Below are 19,271 nucleotides of genomic sequence, written 5' to 3'. Positions count from 1 at the left end.
GGTGCTGCCTCCAACTGGGTGGCTGTGCACCACTAAGGGCATGTAAGGCTGCAGGGTTAGGGGAGAGGGTGGAATGGGGGGTTGGAAGGGGATTGAGTGGCTCACGGACCCGGTTTGTGGGAGCAATAGGTACCAGAGCCGCAACACTTGTGGGCATCTTGCTAGGGCTTAATTGACAGAAAGTAAAAGGAACACCAGGGCTGATGAGGCTGGGCAGATGACCCACCCAATAAAACCTGTGGTGTTCAAGCCACAACAAACTGTACTTTGACACAGCCTACCTGTATTGCCTGATTGAGGACATGTAGAGGTCTTCTAGAATACCTGGAAAGACTTGAGCCACTGAATCCCTAACCGCATGGTAGTTGCGACCCAAAAAACTGAAACTGCTAGCATTCACAGATCAGATGGCTAGGTTGGTGGTAGAAAGTAAATACCCTCTTCCCAAAGATCTCCACTCCTTTGGACTACTGGGGGGAGTAGTTGGAAAGAAATTCAGGCTTGTCTGACTTATAGATGCCGGCGCCACAAACCTTTCAGTGAAGAGGTGCTGGTTCAAGGGGAAAGCATCCAGGCCACCAACCTCTTAAAGGTCTTCAGACCAATTTTCCTGTTATATGGTTACCCAATTTCATCAACTGCATCATAGTTGTTTGAATCCATACCTCATAAGGAAGGCAACATAGGAGTCATTCCTTGTGGAGATGGCAAGTAAAGTGGGGGGAGACGCGTGTTCATTAAAGTCAAAAGCGACACCAGCTGAGGTGGAGGCAGCTAAAACTAAGCATCCAACATCTTCCTCTTCCAGCATCTATGGAGTTGGCTTTGGCATTTTAATTCCAGGAACCAGTGTGGCACCAGATTCGTTACAGGAGGCCCAGTGGTGGATTTGGAGAGTCCAACTGACGCGGAGGGCCAACCTGCCAGTGGTACTCCAGATGTAGGACCACTCCACAACTTTGGCATGAAGGAATACCACAGGGAGCCGGTAGGGATCCGAAGAGTCAGAGCATGGCCTCTCGGAACTCTGTGATGCCCAAGTATCATAATGGCCCTGAATCTCTGGTAGGGCCTTGCAAGTAGTTGCGAGATCGGCTCCAACGAGAGACTGACTTCAGGAGTGAGATCGAGGCATCATAATGCTCTCTCGCCTTCCGAAGAGTATTGAGTGGCTGGAAGAGGCAGACTCTAGCTTAGAATTTGTGTTCTTTTTTTTCCGACTTACCCAAAGGCTAGGGGTGTGACGATGACGGACTTTGGGGACTTTTCTTAATGAACTTCAGGAAAAATGAGAATGCCATATTATCCTTTAAAGCCCCCCATAACTCATACAACCTGGAGCCTAAAGAAACGTCCGGTCCAGGTTCAAATCTCTAGTTGAAAGTGGGTCTTTTGATGTGGATGGCGAAACAATGTGAGGAATCTTTGTCTGGAGCATTGTGTTTTTCTAGACTGGATCAGAAAGTATTTTAAAACTACCTACAACTTGCAACTATACCCGCACAGCAGCACATGGCAAGAACGTGTGATCTACAGCAGCACATACTACAAATCTGAAAAAAATTAACCTAAAAATCGTACATCAATTAGACTATCTTGGACTTTTTCTAAAACACCTGTGATATATTACACAGAATCACTATAAAGACAAGATACTTTTCACAATAGCAATGATGAGCCACACACGTTCCCAGCCCCAATCATATTTATGAACACCACCCCTTACCCGTTGATAGTTGTTGGAGTAGTCACGAGGAGCGTTAAATTGGGGCTGGGTGTAACCACTGTTTGGAGTGTTTGAAAATGTAGGACGATAATCATATCCACCTAAAAAATATATATACACATAGATTACCGAAACGCACACATCCAACACACGTGAAGCTAACAAGGTTGCATTGCTAGCATGGCGGTGAAGTAGGTCAACACATTAAATTGAAATTGTTTATATGGCGATTTTCGTCCAAGACACTTAATTGACAGAACAACTCAAACAGCGAGGTCAATCTGGGAGAACAAATGTAAGTACAAGCACACAAATTGTTACTGTTGGGGAGGACAAAGCAAGCTCCTCTTAAGATGGTCCATTCTTTCCCTAGAAATCATACCACAAGATACCAACTACATGTTTTCTGCCTGTCAGCAGTTCAACAGCAAAGTACTGTATAGATTGTATCTCATCACTAAGGGAAGGTCATTGCCTTGGTGACATCATAGGCCTTTTCTATTTTGGTATATGAAAACAGAGTTTATTTATTTATTTATTTTGAAAGTTTTATATAGCGCGAACAAGATCTTTGCAGATATCAGAGCGCTTTACAATGCAGGGAATACCAACAAGAGAATGAAAAGCAGGTCATTAAGGAGTAAAGTAGCACGATACAATAAAGCAAATATTAGTTGATTCTGCACTTGTGGTTAATGATTAACATTTCAAAGTTTACAAGTTCACAGGTCCTGAGTCCCATTTGTAACAAAAGTCTAGTATGCTGGGTTAACATTCATTCAAAGTGAAAGGTAAATTCATTTCACAAACCTGTAATGGAGGCAGCAAGTCTAAGCCGCAATTGTTGAAGATCAGGCACAAATGTAAATGAGGCTATGGTAATGCTGATAATCAAGCTTTTAAGATGAAATATGTACATGCAATTGTGACACTGACCCAACTGCATAGCATGAATGCCAATGTATAGACTCGTTCCAAACTTGAACAGATTTCCATACCTCAAAGCATTACAATGGGAGAGCAGCCATTGCTAACAATTTTCCCATGAGGAAAACCCATTTCTTAGAATTCTTTTAACAGCATCTCTATGAAACCAAAAGAATGTTCATCAGTTCTTTCATGTAGAACTTACCATAGAACCCAACACATGCTGCTCCTAATCATAGCAGTACTAAAAGTAAACGTATTAAATACGCAACTGACTTCAAAATATATGCTACATTGTCACAGCTGCACAGAAAGTCTAGGATTGTTTATTATTTGGGTTGAACACGTATCCAACTCGAAGAATAAGGCCCCCCCCTACTAGAGGTCACATCAATCAACTCAAATAAACTTGTGCTTAATCCCTGTGTAGGAAGCTGGCTCTGTTTATGGTATCACCACTAGGTGGTTATACTGTGCACGGAGTCCAGGGGTTCCCCAAAAGTGTGCAGGATTCAATGTAAAATGCAGAGTGCTCCATTAGTGGTAGTGTGGGCGCGCAGCCTTAGGCCTAACTCAGAGGAGTGGAAGAAATTTACTGCAGAACATTGACCAATAATGGCCACACGACTCAAGAAGGAGATTCACCTCAATTTTAGAAAAATATACTTTGTATTTTATTTTAAGACTAATATCTTCACAATAAGATAACTAAGTTTTTAAATATAAATACTTTTCCCTTTGGAAAATCGACACTTTGAAAACAGTTCAATGTTAAGCTATGGGGAAAACAACAGTGTGGTTAAACAGGTAACACATTTCCAGTTCCAGTCTTCGGGATCAAAGGTCAGCAAGGTGCAAGAGTCAAGACTCAAGCGAATACCAAAACTGCACCATCGGTGGCACAGGGTCGGCTGGGTGCAGAGGTCAAATTCGGCCCAATGCTTTTAATTGGAGACTGAGGGTGCCTGGAGCCACACTGCTTACAGGTAAGTTGAACGGTTGCCGGGGTCAAGCTTTGGGGCTGAGCACTAGCACAGGGGAGGCTACAAAGCAGTAACACCACAATGATCAGCAGCACAGGGGTGGCCAGGAGCAAAATCATCAGTCGCCAATGCTTCTCATTGGGCAACTGTTGACAGGCAGCAGCTAGCCCTTTTATTTTTTTTCTTTTGTTGTCGGCGTCGACTGATTCCCCATATGGTGCTTCCTGTGACGTCATACGCCCTCCCTCGGAAGCTCCTACTCTTGGGTCGCCATCTTGAGATTTTTTTTTTTCTTTTGTGTTTTCTGCTTCCATCTTCTAGGTAGAAGTGGGTGGGTAGTTTGTCAATCCAGAAAATTCTTAAAGCTGAAAAAGGATTATGCTACTTACTCAGTAAGCATCTGTTCTCGGCATGTTGAGCTGTAAATTCACATGCTTTGCATACTCCTGCCATCTAGTGTTGGGTCCGGATGTTTGAAAGTTATTTTTCTATTAAGAAGTCTTCCCTAGTCACGAGGTAAGAGGACTCCTTTGTTAGGTGATAATGCGTTTGGGCATCAACTCCATTGTTAGATTGTTTTCCCGCAAGAGGGCCAGAATGGAGAAAGGAAGTGTAGTACAGAGATGTCCATGCGCATGTAATGTAAATAATGCAAAACTGCAACAGCTACAAGTGCCCGGGGAGGTGGGAAGGCGCATGTGACTCTAAAGCTCAACATGCCAAGAACAGATGCTTAGTCAGTAAGTAGCATAATCCGTTTGAGGCATGGGTGCTGTAGATACACATGCTTTGCGTAGACTATATAGCAGTATTCTCCCAAATCAGTGGCTAACCAGTAGATGTTGCAGCTGTTTGAAAAAGTGTTTTTAGCACTTCTTGGTCTACATTGGCTTGTTGACGTGCCAACACATCCACACAGTAATGTTTGGTAAAAGTGTGTGGTGTGGGCCACGTTGCTGCTTTACTCATGTCAAATATAGGGATGTTACCTAAAAAGGCCATAGATGTCCATATTTTACGAGTAAAATGCGCTCTAAGAGGTATAGATAAAGTTCGTTTAGCTTTAGTGTAGCAGGTCTGAATCCATCTTGCAATACCAGATTTAGAAATGAGATTGCAGTTGTTTTGCAAACATTTTTTGCTCTTTCAATGTAGTACAATAGCGCTCTTTTGACATCAAGAGTACAAAGAGAGCGTTTTGCCACCGAATAAGGTTGAGGAAAGAACACCGGCAACTCGACTGAATAGATGATGTGTAGGAAGCTGGCTCTGTATATACTATACCAAACTGTGGTATAGAGTGCAGAGTCCAGTGGTAACCCAAAGGTAGGCAGAAGAAAAAGTATATAGCACCGTACTCTCTATTTGTGGTAGTGTAGTTAAGAAGTAAGGCTTTATCAGAGGGTAGTAAGCATTTGTTGTACACACTCACAATCCGCAAATAATGTCACAAACTCAAAGACTTTACTCAGACCAATTTGATTTGTAAAAAAATATTTAGTTGCATTTATTTTCTAGAACATAGCAAGTTCTCATACAAAACCAACTCCACACAACGATTTTCAAGAAAAGCAGTCAATGTAATCCTATGGAAGGAAATGGAGTTATGGATTAAGTAGTTATTTGTGGGAGTTGGTACTCTGGAGTTAGAACCAGGGTTCCCCCAGGGTCAAGGGTACAATCTAGGAACACCCTCAGCAGCACTAGGGAGGCCGGTGCAGAGTGAGGAGGCCCAATGTTATCCAATGGGGGATAAGGGACCTGCGGTTGGTGGCTGCTCACGAGCAGGCCATTGGTTTGTGGGACCAAAGCTCCTGGTGTTGGGCTCAGGGCAAAGGAGGATCAGAGTTAGCACCCAAATTACACCCGCCATCGCGCAGGGGCGGCTGAGTGCAGGGTACTGTTTTGGTGCAGGGTGCACTGTTGATTTCAACGGGGATTCTCAGACTGTAACACAGACTGCAGGCTCTGGGACGTAGATCTTCTGGAGGTGGCTAGCAGTTAGAGAGGTAAGCTGTCATTTGAGCCATCCAAGGCAGTGGGACGTCTGGTGCAGGGGTGTCTTTAGGTGTCGGGTTTTCTTACCAGCTACGGTTGCAGTACAGGATATCCTCCAGAAAGGGGCTGCAAGCTACGCTAGGAGATTCAAGGCATGTCAGATATCATCAGATCTCAGGTCTGGATCGCCAAGTGCACCTCCTTGCGGTGTTGGGCCACTTGAACTCAGGCCGTAGGCGTCAGGTGCAGACTCAGGGTTTTCGTTGGGGCCACAGTCTGTGGTGAGCAAATCTGGTGCTCACGGGAGACAAAGTCTTTGGGTTTGGAAGACAGGGCAGGTCCTTCGGGTACTTGAGGCGGTTGGCTGCAGGACACAACAGAATTTTGCTTCTGCAGGTATGAGGTGGGGAAAGGCCGGTAGGGCAGGGGCCATGTCAGTTGGGGGGGCAGAGGGGGGAGGATGGGGAAGAGGAGGGAGGGTGGTAGTCTTCTTCTTAGCTTCAGCACCCCTACTTCGATCCCTCTTTTCTGCTTGGTTGGTTCTTGTTGGGAGGAGGCAGGGCTTTTTGTTGCCTCTAAATACTAGATTTAGGGCATCTACAGGTAGGTAAAGGTTGGGACCAAGGGGTCTCTTCCTTGGGATCGGTACACCCTCTATTATACCACCCTCCAGTGGCAGGGGGGCATATGCATCACTCTGGTTGGCTGGGTCCCTCCATCTGCAAGATGGCGAGGCTGAGAGTTGTACTTCACCTTATGCCCCCCCCCTCCCGAGGGATGGGGTTGGCAAAGGTGGGCACACCTCCCTTCCTCACTTGGTTTTTCCACCAATTTTCCCACCCATAGTGGGGGTCAGAACCGGTGGGGGCCAGTTGCTGTAAGCTGCAAAGGCATGGGGTAGCTTACAAAAGGTGGCAAGCCTTTGAAGCTTCATTTTCGTGAATCCTGCCCATCCTGGGGGAGGAGGTGTGGTACCACGTACCAGGATATGCATTGTTTCAGACCCCTGAGAGCAGGCTCTCGACCCAGAGATCCAGAACATGTCTGTTGGTGGTAGTTGGTGAGCAGCCACTCAGCCAGGACACTAGTATTAGTTTGTTTTTCAGGGGGCATCTCTAAGATGCCCTCCAAGTGTATTTCTCATTAAATCCTCACTGGTATCAGTGTGTGTTTAATATGCCGAGTAGTTGGATACAAAACTTTCTAGTTTTTAGTAAAGCCATTATGGTGCTGTTGCATTTATAATGACAAACTCCCAGTACCATATCCTCTTAATTGCATTACGGCACTTACAATGTCTAACAATTGGTTTATAATTAGGCGAAAGCACTTGGGAGAGACAAGCTGGGCAGGATCTACGACCTGGGTGACAAGGGGGGAAAGCTAATTTCTTGGCTTGATAAAAAGGAGTGGGCCAGTAGACTGGTCCCAGAACTCTCGTTTTGGTGTCATTTAAAAGATAAAAATATTACCAATTTTTATAAATTGGTGTTGGATTTTTATTTTTTTTGGTGTCTTAATTATTTACTGAAATGGTGTTTTTAAATGCTTTACATACCTGTCTTTGAAGTTAAGCCTGTCTGCTCGCAGCCACGTTTCCAAGGGTTGAGCAAAGGAATACTTTTCTAAGACCTATGCTGAGTCCTATCATGTGTTAGTGGCCTTATTGCCATTGGCAGACCTACATCTGCCCCTACCAATAACTCACTTTCCAACAGAGAGTGAGTGTGAGAGTAAGAGTGAGTGTGAGTGGGAGAGGGAGAGGGAGAAGGAGAATGTGAGAGTGAGAGAAAGTCTGTGTGTGTGTGGTGTGTGTGCGAGATGGTACAGGGCCTCTAAGCTGGCATACTATGTGCTGCAGCCCTTTGAAGCATTCCTTGGCCACAATGCCACTTGTACAATTTACAAGTGACTGACCTGTGGCCAAAGAGTGCCAATTGGGTTTTGTTTTCAATGCAGCTGTAAGGAAGGAACATAGGCCCTGGGTACCAGTTTGGCAGGAACCTAGGGCACACTAATAAGTACCACCGCAGTTTACCAAAAGATGGGGGCAACCACACAAAAAGAAGGCAGTTTCTTACAGTATAGAAAGTAGAAACCACTTTGAGAAGGAACTTTGGGTTGGTGCGTAGAACTATCCTGTCTTTATGATGTTGAAATAAGGTTTCTTCTAAGGTTAACGCTTGTAGCTCACCAAATCTCAATGCAGTGATTGTAATGAGGGATGCAACTTTCCTTGAAAGAAACTGTTGCAGACAGTTGTGTAATGGCTCAAAAGATGTACCCAGGAGCCTTGGAGGCACAATGTTCAGATTCCAAACTGGTACTGGAGGTACCTTTGGTGGGATTATTCTCTTAAGGCCCTACATAAAGGCTGTAATTACTGGAATCTTGAACAGATGTCTGTTCTACAAATTTGCAGCTATTGCTGCAAGATGAAAACTAATGGAAGTGTAGGCTAAACTAGCACGCTGTAAATGCAGAAGGTAACAAATAATATTTTGAATAGATGCATTTAGAGGATCAATATTGTTATTAGTACAATTCATAACAAATAGTTTCCTTTTAGCTGCATAGCATTGCTTCTTTCAGAATGGTCATGCATTCTAGTGGCAAGTTAAGATATCTAAACTTAATGACTTCAGCAGCCAAATCGCTAGATTGAGCTCCTTGGGATTTGGATGTCTGAGACTCCATGGTTTTGCATGACATGACTGGAATTGAGATGAAGTTTTTGATGTAGAACTACTTACAGTTCTAAAAGTGTTGCGAACCACGGTTGACAAGCCCAAGTTGGAGCTAATAGAATGAGGGATATTTGCCTGAGCTTCCGTAGCAGAAATGAAAGGAGAGGGAGAGGCAGAAAAGCGTAGACAAATATTCCTGACCAATTTATTCATAGGGCATTGTCTTTGGTTAGAGGGTGTGGGAACCTAGAGGTGCAGTTGTCCACTGAGACAACTAGATCTGTTTTTGGAACTCCCTATAGTTGACAGTATGCCTTCGGCTTGGGAGGTCGGCAGTCTGTTTGTCCACTCCTGGGAGATACTCTGACAGAAGAAAGACTTTGTGAGGAATTGCCCAACGCCAAATTGTCTGAGAGGTGACAGTTGCAGAGAATGTGCCCCCCCCCCCTTTTTTTGTACATAGTACATTGCTGTCATGTCAGTGTGGACTAGGACTACTTTCCCTATGAGGTGAACATGAAAAGCTTTCAATGCTAGATATACCTCAAGAAGCTAGAGATAATTGATGAGCAGAGCTTTGTACCTGTTGTCCCATAGACTTTAATTGTCAAGTTGTGAAGATGAGCTCCCCCAACCATTTAGGGATGCGTCTGCTGTTAGCATGATCTGTGGAACAGAGTCGATGAAGGGCTGCCCTTTTGATAAGTTTGTTGTGTTACACCACTGCATAAAGCGATTGGTTCGGCTGTCTACCAACACTAGATCTGTTAATTGACCCCAAGACTGATTCCACGGATGTGCTAAGCACTCCTATGGAGGACGCAAGTGCAATCTTGCATGAAGCACTATTGCGATGCATGATGTCATCATGCCTAGCAGTTGCATGAATGTTCTGGCTGATAATTGATTTGCCTGAAACTGTATTAGCAGAGATTAAATATTCTGAATACAGGCTGCATTGGGAGAGGCTAGAGCTGTGCAAGTGTTTACAGAAGCTCCCAGATAAAAGACGGCATTTGTGAAGGCTGTAGCTGAGACTTGAGCTTTGACTATGAAACCTAATTAGAAGAGTTGGTTTATTGTAGTAAGTGTGGTGTAGACACTTTTGGTGTGTGCTGGCTTTGATGAGCCTGTCATCAAGATATGGGAAGACATGAACCGGTTGAGATGTGTTGCCACTCCCGCCAGACATTTTGTGAATACGCGCCATATGGAAATGTTCTGACAGTATGTGCAGATTTAATGTCCTTAGACCCAAAATTGGTATTAAAGAGCAACCCTCTTGGGGATTAGAAAGTACAGAGAGGACACTCCTGAACCGTGGTACAGTAATGGAACTGCTTTTATAGCTTCTTTTCTGAAAAGAGCTTGTACCTCTTGTCTGAGAAGCTGCGAGAGTATGTGATTGCGCAGTGGAATGCTGGGAGTATTGTTGGACCATGTAGGATAATGTCTAGGACCCATTTGTCTGATGTTATGGATTGCCAAATAGGGAGAGATTGTTGTAGTCTTCCCCCGACAGGTGTTAGATGATCGGGCCGGGTAGAGTAGGCAAGGCACTGCTGATTGGGAGAAGGGGAGTTACGTGTTGAGGTGCCCTTACCTCTACCTTTAAAATGTTTTTCTCTGTACTCTCCTCTAAAGAAACCTTTACCGGAAGAGGATTGTGTGTTGAACTTGTACAAGGAAGTGTTAGAGTATGAGAATGTAGTTATAGACTCTGCTCTATAGTATGAGTGACGATAAACGCCTCTGCTTGAAGGAGTATGAAGTGCTCCCATGGATTTCGCTATGTAAGTGTCTTTTTTCATTTTTTCTACAGCCTCATTAACATGAAGTCCAAAAAGATGTTGGTTAAAAGGAGTGTTTAGAATAGACTATTGTACTTCTGGTTTAAAGCCTGAAATTCTAAGCCAGGCATGCCGATTTAAGAGAATGCTGGTGGTAACATCTCTCGCTGCAGTGTCAGCAGCTTCAGGAGCATGGCTAATAGAAGAGGTAGAACGAAAAAGCTACTTACCAGTTTGCATCTGTTATTGGCATGCAGGGCAGGAAAATTCATACCTATGCATAGATTACCATCTGGTGTTGGGCTCGGAGGTTTGGAGTTTCTTGTTGTCTTGGAAGAAGTCATTGTAGTCACGAGATAGGCGACTCCTTCCTTGGACAATAGTGTTCATGGACATGGACTACATCCCCAGATTGTTTTTCGCTACGTAGGGAAATGGAGTCTGTAAGAAACATGAAAGATGTCCATGTGTAATGTATCTAAGTAAGATAACACTGGAACAGATAGATGCACCGGGGAGGTGGGAGGGCGTATGAATTCTGCAGCACTACATGCCAAGAACAGACGCATACTGGTAAGTAGCATTTTCCGTTCGAGGCATATAAACTGCAGAATACATACTTGTGCATAGACTGTATAGCAGTACTCTCCCTTAGCAGTGGTGACCTGTATCTGTTGCAATGGTTTGAAAAAGTGTTTTAAGAACAGCCTGGCCCACAGAAGCCTGTTTAGCCTGCACGTCTACACAATTGTGTTTGGTGAAGGCACTGGTCTGTGACAATATCACAGACCAGTGAATGGGTAAAACTAACAGAACAGAAACGTAACCATATCCATACCATCTTACACGGCACAATACTGACCGAATACCTGTGTAACAACGTGGCACCCAAGGACTCATTGGTCACCAATGCCCCCCGAATTTTCCTGGAAGATGCAGTCTTTAGGAAAAAGAAGGCCCAGATTGTGTGGTACTGTACCTGCGCACGAGAGGTTGGTGCTGATTATTAAGACAGCCATAAGACTTTCTGAGGCAATGATGGTAGAAATCCAGCTTAATGAAACACACTTCAGAACAACATTGACGGGTTATAAGAAAAAGCTGGAGGAACTTATAAGGAGGTAAATTAATATAAAGAGAACCTCACCCAGTCTGAGGCCCAAATGTTTCAGAAAGATCTGAAACGCTTCTCGTACACAAAGACATACCCAGACTACACGCCACCACTTAGAAACACAAATAATTCCGAAGTGTCGGATGACGTGTCCACTACTATCGGGTCAAGCGGGGATAGTTATAGGCAGAGGCAACTGGGTAGGAATAGACCACAGCAATACCCACAAATGTGGCCAGCGTACCCTACACCGGGGGGAGGTGGTTTCCACAATCCTTTCCCGACCTCCACATTTCCAGACTATGGGCTGGAACCCCAACTTTATGCCACATCCCGCTCACCCACAAAACATGTATCGACCACCTTTTTTAGAGAGGGACCAGAGAGGCTGCGGGAAAAGAAGGGGACAAAATAAAGTCCATTGGGACCAACAGGAGGCGGTGGGGAACAAAACGTGGAGCAAATCGCTGGATCAGCAAGCAGGACCGAGCAACTTAAGAGCCTAGTAGTTAATCTCTCTTCGGCCTCTCTCTCTGAAACGGAGATGGCAGTCTTGGAACAGTGTCTTGGTTTCATGTCTACCGCACGTCTGGACCGCTTCAGACTGCACTGTGAACTAGCGGAATTCTTCTGGAAGTTAATACTCAATTCCCTATTTGAAAAACAACCACCACTAACCAGCGGCACTGGTTTTCAACCAAAATCTACATTTACCCCTCCACCACATACTGTACCACAGAAATCACTGCATTTGAACAGGCAAGAGACGGGAGTATTTAAAAATATGAGCGCTAATGAATTTCAAGCTCTACAATTTCTCCAGTCCAACACTTTAATTGTCATCAAATCAGTCGATAAAGAGGGCGGTGTGGTCATTCAGGACGCAGCTGATTACAAGGAATGCAGACTCCTATTAGGTGATCGTGGTAACTACACCCCTTTACAAACAGACCCTACACCTCATTTAATTACTACAATTAAGAGTCTTGTTGATGACGCGGAATCAAGGGGTTATTTCACTAAACATAAAGCATAGTACCTTACAACAGGGAATGGCACTATTCCATACTTCTACACCCTGCCAAAGACGCACAAAAACTGCACCCCCCACCTGGGCGCCCAATAGTCTTTGGCATTGGTTCCTTACTCGACCTCTGTCAAGTTAATTTCATTTTTTTCTTAAACCCTGATTCAGCAGACCACCACCCACCTCAAAGCTATCAAGTGCTTGTTAGCTCTGCTCCAACACATCATCATTGACAACAAATCCACATTCTTGCTCTCATTGGACACCTGCATCCCTCAGGATGAGACCATCAGGGTTCTCAGTGAGGCTTTGGAAACATTAAAGAGAATAACTTGTGAAAACTTAACAGTCATGTAAAAGTGCACGCACCCACTTGGGCAGAACCTTCCGCCCCATCTATAAATGCTTTGGAAACAGCACAATGGGATTTCAACCAACCCAGGAGTTTCATCATTGACTGCGTAACTTTAGCATTGAAGCAGAATTTCTTTGAGTACATAGGTGACCAGTACCTGCAGTCGCCAGGGACTTCAATGGGTAGTACTTTCGCCCCTAGCGTAGCTGGGTTGTACGTTTATGATTTAGAGTGCAAATACATACTATCAGCGGATAATCCTTACATGTTCTAGGTCTCCTTTTGGAAGAGGTACATAGATGACGTGCTTGTCATTTGGCAAGGACCAGAGACCACCCTAATGGAGTATTTCAACTGGATTAATACCTGTGATCTTAATCTTATATTTACGCATTCCTACCACAGAAGAAATGATCTTCCTGGACGTGGTTATAAGGAAAGCAGGAAACCAACTACTTACCAAAACTCATTATAAACCGATAGCTAAGTACAACTTGCTGCATTTCTCCATCTTCCACCCAAGACCATTAAGAGAGAATCTTCCGTTCGGCCAATACAACCGCTTAAGGCGTAACTGCAGTAAAGTGGAGGATCGCTATCAAGCAAAGGAACGGACAACGAAACTTCCCAAACGTGGTAACCTGTGAAAATCCTAACCAGGGGTTCCAAGAGAGCAAGGAACCAGACGAGGGAAGCCCTTGTGGAAGATAATCCAAGACACACTGAAGATATACCACTTACGTGTGTAACCAAGTACAGCGTTGCCTCGAAGCTATCAGCAAATATATCAGGAAGCACTGGCGGATGCTTGAGAGCAACAAAATCAAGTTGGAGAAGCCACTATTTTTGTACCGGAAAGCAAGAAATATTAAGGACACACTGGTACACACCCGCCCTAGAAGATCTGGACCTCAGGAGGACAACACTGTTCTCAGTGCCTGGGGGCTCCCCAATGTCACAGGGCACTATCCATGCGGTAAATGTAGTGTGTGTCACCTGACTACTGCTACCAAGACTCTGGAGACAGGAAAAACATTGACAACGCGCCCTCACGAACTGCAACTCCACCAACGTGGTGAACTTGATCACATGCCCCTGCGGTTCCAGATATGTTGGTATGACGACACGGAAAATTTTGCTCGGGTGTGTGAACATAGCAGCAATATCTGTTGTCGTAAGGACACCACGAAACATTTTTTACAGTACAATCACACCACTAATAACATGCGTTGGACTGTGATCGAACAAATTAAGCAAGGGGACAAGACGCCACAGAGGGTGTTTGAGAAGGAGCAACATTGGATCTATAGACTTTCTACCAATCTGCGTGGGTTGAATGATAATATACCCTGGGGCACAGTAATGAGACGCTAACTTTCCAGTGTAACTCAGGGGTTCCGATATCCACCCTCCCTTTTACACACCGCTAGACACTTTACCTCTATCTAAGACCAGCAGTACAACCTCTTAGGGACACCGGTTTTAATGTTATTCAACGACATCATAGTTTAACGGAGCTAGTCCTATATTTCTGTCTCTATATTGTTAACCCTGTCGGCATGATCGCCATACACAGTGTTTCTGAAATAAGAAGGTTTCACCCACACACCAGGGTTTAAAGAAGCGTTTGGAATTTTCTTCTTAGTGTTATTACATTAATTTGCCTAGTCCTTTGGCGACAGCTTTTTATTTGTCTATGTTTTTGCTTTGTTAAGATGTCGCGAACTTCTGTTCGCTGCTTTATTTGATAAAGTTTCATTTGTATCAACATTCGACATCAGTGAGATTGACGATTTACACACAATGTATTGTAATTGCATTTGTATAGCGCTGACTACCCCTGACGAGGCATCGAAGCGCTTTTCGGCGAGTAGCAAGCTACTCCGGGACCCATAGAGGATTAGTGTTGAATTAGTATAGTGAAACATGCAAGTAAATTTTAAGTGGGGGATATGTTAGTCAGTTATTTGGATTCGGAGGGATAGCAGAAGGATAGAAGAGGAAAAAGGTTTGTATTTATACAGCGCTTCTTACCCCCGATGGGGTGTTGAAGCACTTTTTTTTGGTGAGTAGCACGCTATTCTGGAAACCCATAAAGGATTAGTGGTGAATATTAGTCAGTTATATGGAGTCAGAAGGATAGCGGAGGAATGAAGGGAAGGAAAGGTTTGCATTCATATAGCGCCTGTTACCCCTGATGGGGTGTTGAAGCGCTTTTCTGGCGAGTAGCAGGCTACTTCAGAACCCATAAAGGATTAGTGTCGAAAATGAGTATAGTGAAATATGTATTAGTTTGAGTGGTGGATATGTTCGTCAGTAATTGGGATTGAGAAGGGTTGAGGAGGGGTAAAAAAGGGAAAAAGGTTTGCATTAATATAGCGTTTCTAACCCTGAGGTATTGAAACGATTTGTTGGCCAGTAACACACTTCTCTGGAACCCATAACGGAATAGGGGTGAATTAGTATAGTGGAATATGGAATTAGAGAACTGAACATGTTAGTCTGTTATTTTGATTTAAAAGGACAGAGAAGGGATAGAAGAGTGAAGGATTTCTTTTTTTAGGCTGTAGCAGTAGGATGAGGCTTTTGGATGTGTCAAAAGGGTTTTTAGAGAGGAAGAGTCAGATGGAAGAGTTTAGAAAGGTTTATTTAGGGGAAACGGTATAGTAAAAGGTGTCAGATGATGCAAGGAGGGGTAGAGTAGGAGACAGTCAAGAAAGGGTTATTTTGGGGAACAGTAGTGGCATGGGGCTTGGGATACATGAGAGAGTGGGTGTAGAGGACATAATGATAGTTGTATAGGATGAGAGATAGGGTAGGGCATTGGAAAGAGTAATAGAAAGAAGTTTCAGATGAGTCAGAAGGTTCGGCTAGAAGGTATATTGAGAGAAGTATAGGCTGAGAAATAAGTAGTGCATTGGAAATGCTAAATTAGAAGAAAGTGATAACGAATATGCTACTTACCAGTATGCATCTGTTCTTGGCATGTAGGGCTGCTGACATTCATATCTGTGCATAGATCGCCGACTAGTGTTGGGTCCGGATGATTGCACATTGTTGTCCTGAAAGAGTCTTCGAAGTATCTCGAGATAGGTGGCTCCTCCCCTGGACTACAGTGCGCATGGGCATCGACTCCATCCCCAGATTGTTTTTAGCCATTGCGGCCAAGATGGAGTGAAACTCAGTGAATGATGACCATGCTATGAATATATGTGAATACTGCAGCTGCTACAGGCGCCAGGGAGGAGGGCGGGCGATATGAATGTCAGCAGCCCTACATGCCAAGAACAGATGCATACTGGTAAGTAGCATATTCGGGTCGAGGCATGTGGGCTGCTGAATTCATATCTGTGCATAGAATAAATAGCAGTCCCTCCATTAGCGGCGGCCGCCCGTGCCAGCTGCAGCAGTTTGAAAAAGTGTCTTGAGAACGGGCTGCCCTACAGCTGCCAGCTGTTTGGAGTGCACATCAACACAGTAATGCTTAGTAAATGTGTGTGTGGTATACCATGTGGCTGCTCTACATATGTCTTCCAAAGGAATGTTTCCAAGGAATGCCATAGAGGCCCCCAACTTTCTGGTGGAGTGGGCTCTTGGTGGAATGGTAAGAGTACGCTAAGCTTTGATATAGCATATCTGGATACATTTAACAATCCATCTAGCAATACCAGCCTTGGAAATAGGGTTACCTTTGTGGTGTGGTGCAAAGGCGACAAAGAGTTGCTTAGTTTTCCTAAAATCCTTGGTCCTATCAATGTAATACATTAGGGCCCGTTTAACGTCAAGGGTATGGAGCATCCGCTCCGCCAATGATTCAGGATTTTGAAAGAAAACAGGTAAATCGATAGTTTGGTTGATGTGGAACTGAGACACAACCTTGGGCAGAAACTTAAGATTAGAGCGGAGCACTACCCTGTTGGAATGAATTTGGATAAATGGCTCTTGGATTGGGAGTGCTTGTAATTCACTAACCCTCCGTAGTGATGTAATTGGTACGAGGAAAGCCACTTTCCATGTCAAGAACTGAATCTCGCAGGAATGCAGTGGTTCAAAGGGAGGACCCATCAGCCTGGTAAGAACCACATTGAGGTTCCACTCAGGAGCTGGTGGAGTCCGTGGCGGAATGACTCGTTTGAGGCCTTCCAAAAAAAGCTTTGATGGCAGGCACCTTGAAGAGTGAAAGGTGCTGTCTATTTTGGAGATACGCGGCCATTGCAGACAGATGAATGCGAATGGAAGTATAGGCCAGATTACACTAGTACAGATGGAAAAGGTAACAGATGATGTTCTGAATAAAAGCGTCCAGCGGGTTAATGTTGTGGTTCGCACAATAAATGACAAACCGCTTCCATTTTGCTGCGAGCAGGCTCTAGTAGTGGGCTTCCTCGCCTCCCGAATGATGTCCATGCAATTGGCAGGTAAGTTCAGGTAGCCAAACTCTAGGACTTCAGGAGCCAGATCGCAAGGTTGAGCTGTTGCGGATCTGGGTGCTGAATGTCGCCATGGCTCTGCGTCAGAAGGCTGGGTGTGAGATGTAGCCACGGACAGTTCTAGAAACGTGGTGTACCATGGTTGACGAGCCCACGTTGGAGCAACTAGGATGAGAGTCGAGTGTTGCCTGAGTTTGCGTGCCACCAGCGGTATCAGAGGTGCTGGGGGAAAAGCGTACGCAAATTTGCCTTACCAGTTCATCCATATCGCATTGCCCTGCGACTGTGGGTGTGGGAACCTGGCGGCGAAGCTTTGGCTTTTTGCGTTCTCCTTCGTGGCGAAAAGGTCTATCTCTGGATGACCCCACCTTTGGGATTACGGCTGGAGTACTGATGGATGTATCTCCCACTCGTGCATTTGGTGGCTGTGCCTGCTGAGCAGGTCCGCCATCTGATTGTCCTTGCCCAGGAGATGCTCTGCCATGAGGAAGATGTTCCTCAGAATGGCCCACTTCCACATGCTCTGAGCCAGATGAGACAGCTGCGGAGAGTGTGTGCCTCCCTGCTTCTGAATGTAGTACATCGCCGTCATGTTGTCCGTCCGAATCAACACGACCTTGTTGCATAGATGTACTTTGAAAGCCTTTAGTGCCATGAAGATCGCCATCAGTTCTAGAACATTGATGTGCATCTTCCCCTGTTGCTGCGTCCATAGTCCCTGCACAGTGTATTGGAGTACATGCGCTCCCAATCCCTGGAGAGAAGCGTCCGTTGTCAGGATAATCTGTGGCACAGGCTCCTAAAACGGTCGGCCCTTGCAAAGGTTTCGTGGATTCCACCAATGCAGAGAGTTGTATGCCCGAACGCTCACCAACACTATTTATTTTATTTATTTTGAAAGTTTTATATAGCGCGAACAAGATCTTTGCAGATATCAGAGCGCTTTACAATGCAGGGAATACCAGCAAGAGAATGAAAAGCAGGTCATTAAGGAGCCCGAGTCCACTGACGTGCCAAGCACTCCTGAAGCGGACGCATATGTAGTCTCGCGTGCGGGACAATGGAGATGCAGGAGGCCATCATGCCAATCAACTGCATGAACACTCTTTCTGGAAGCGAGTGTCGAGGTCTGAATTTTTGGATCAGCGATTGAATGCTGCCGAATCTCACTGAATTTGGCTGTGCTGTGGCCGCCAGAGTGTCTATGGTCGCACCCAGATACTGCCGTATGTGGGCGTGCTGGAGATGGGATTTTGGGTAATTCAGTGAGAATCCCAGATCGTGCAGAAGGTGAATGGTGTGGGACACGTGGGCGGCGCACTGCTGCGCCGACTTCGCCTGAATGAGCCAGTCGTCCAAATAGGGGTAGACGTGGATGTTTTGACGTCTCAGATGCGCCGCCACCGTCGCCAGGCACTTTGTGAAAACCCTGGGTGCCGTGGTGACCCCTAAAGGCAAAACCTTGAATTGGTAGGGCTGGTTTTGGATGGTGAACCTGAGGTATTTTCTGTGTGAAGGATGTAGCGGAATGTGGAAGTACGCATCCTTCAGGTCCAGAGTTGCTAGGAAGTCCCCCTGTTGAAGCAGTGGGAGAACTTGCTGCAGTGTGAGCATGTGGAAATGCTCTGATAGGATGTAAAAGTTGAGGGGCATGAGATCCAGGATGGGCCTGAGGGATCAGTCCTTCTTTGGAATCAGAAAGTACAGGGAGTAAACTCCCGCGCCTTTTTCCTGCAAGGGCACGAGCTCTATCGCCCCTTTTTGCAGCATGACTGTGACTTCCTGCTGCAATAAGTGCAAGTGCTCGCTGGACATAGGACGGTGCCTTGGGGGTATGTTGGGTGGAGTGGATGTGAGCTCCAGACAATAACCAAATTGGATAAGTTTTCTGACCTACCTGTCCGAGGTGATGGACTTCCACACGGGCAGGTACTGCTGGAGTCTCCTCCCGACCGGTGTTGTGTGGTCGGGGGGCAGTGACAATTCGTCACTGTTTGTTGGCGGTGGAGGACCTGGAGCTGTTGTTGCCACGTCCTCTGCCCCTGGCGTTGTCGCCGCGGTATCCACCTCGACCCTTTTTGGTATAAGTAGTCTGGGTGTTGCTTTTGTAGAACTGCGCTGACTACGAAAGTTGCCCCCTTGAGGTGCCTCTAGTATTGGAGCGACGAAAGGACCCACTCCGAAACTGCAAGGCACCCATAGATTTTGCAGGGTCGGTGTCCTTTTTCATCTTC

At 45.3% G+C, this 19,271-nt stretch overlaps 1 protein-coding gene across 6 annotated transcripts in view; it reads right to left on the bottom strand.

Annotated features, from left to right (window-relative positions):
- Positions 1 to 19,271, bottom strand: part of CAPRIN1 (cell cycle associated protein 1) — a 497,978-nt gene that overhangs the window by 78,435 nt on the left and 400,272 nt on the right. For 3 of the 6 annotated variants that reach the window (XM_086959577.1, XM_086959579.1, XM_086959578.1), the window contains exon 16: positions 1,727 to 1,827. The exons of the other annotated variants lie outside the window; for them this stretch is intronic. In XM_086959577.1, coding sequence (XP_086815703.1) covers positions 1,727 to 1,827 — 101 coding nt within the window. The remainder of the gene's footprint in view (positions 1 to 1,726; positions 1,828 to 19,271) is intronic. 6 annotated transcript variants of the gene reach the window in all.

The sequence above is a fragment of the Lissotriton vulgaris genome, chromosome 2_2 (assembly GCF_964263255.1).
Source record: "Lissotriton vulgaris chromosome 2_2, aLisVul1.2, whole genome shotgun sequence".
NCBI classification, from domain to species: domain Eukaryota; kingdom Metazoa; phylum Chordata; class Amphibia; order Caudata; family Salamandridae; genus Lissotriton; species Lissotriton vulgaris.
The sequence above is the reverse complement of the archived record's forward strand: the minus strand, read 5'-3'. Positions and strand labels throughout refer to the sequence as shown.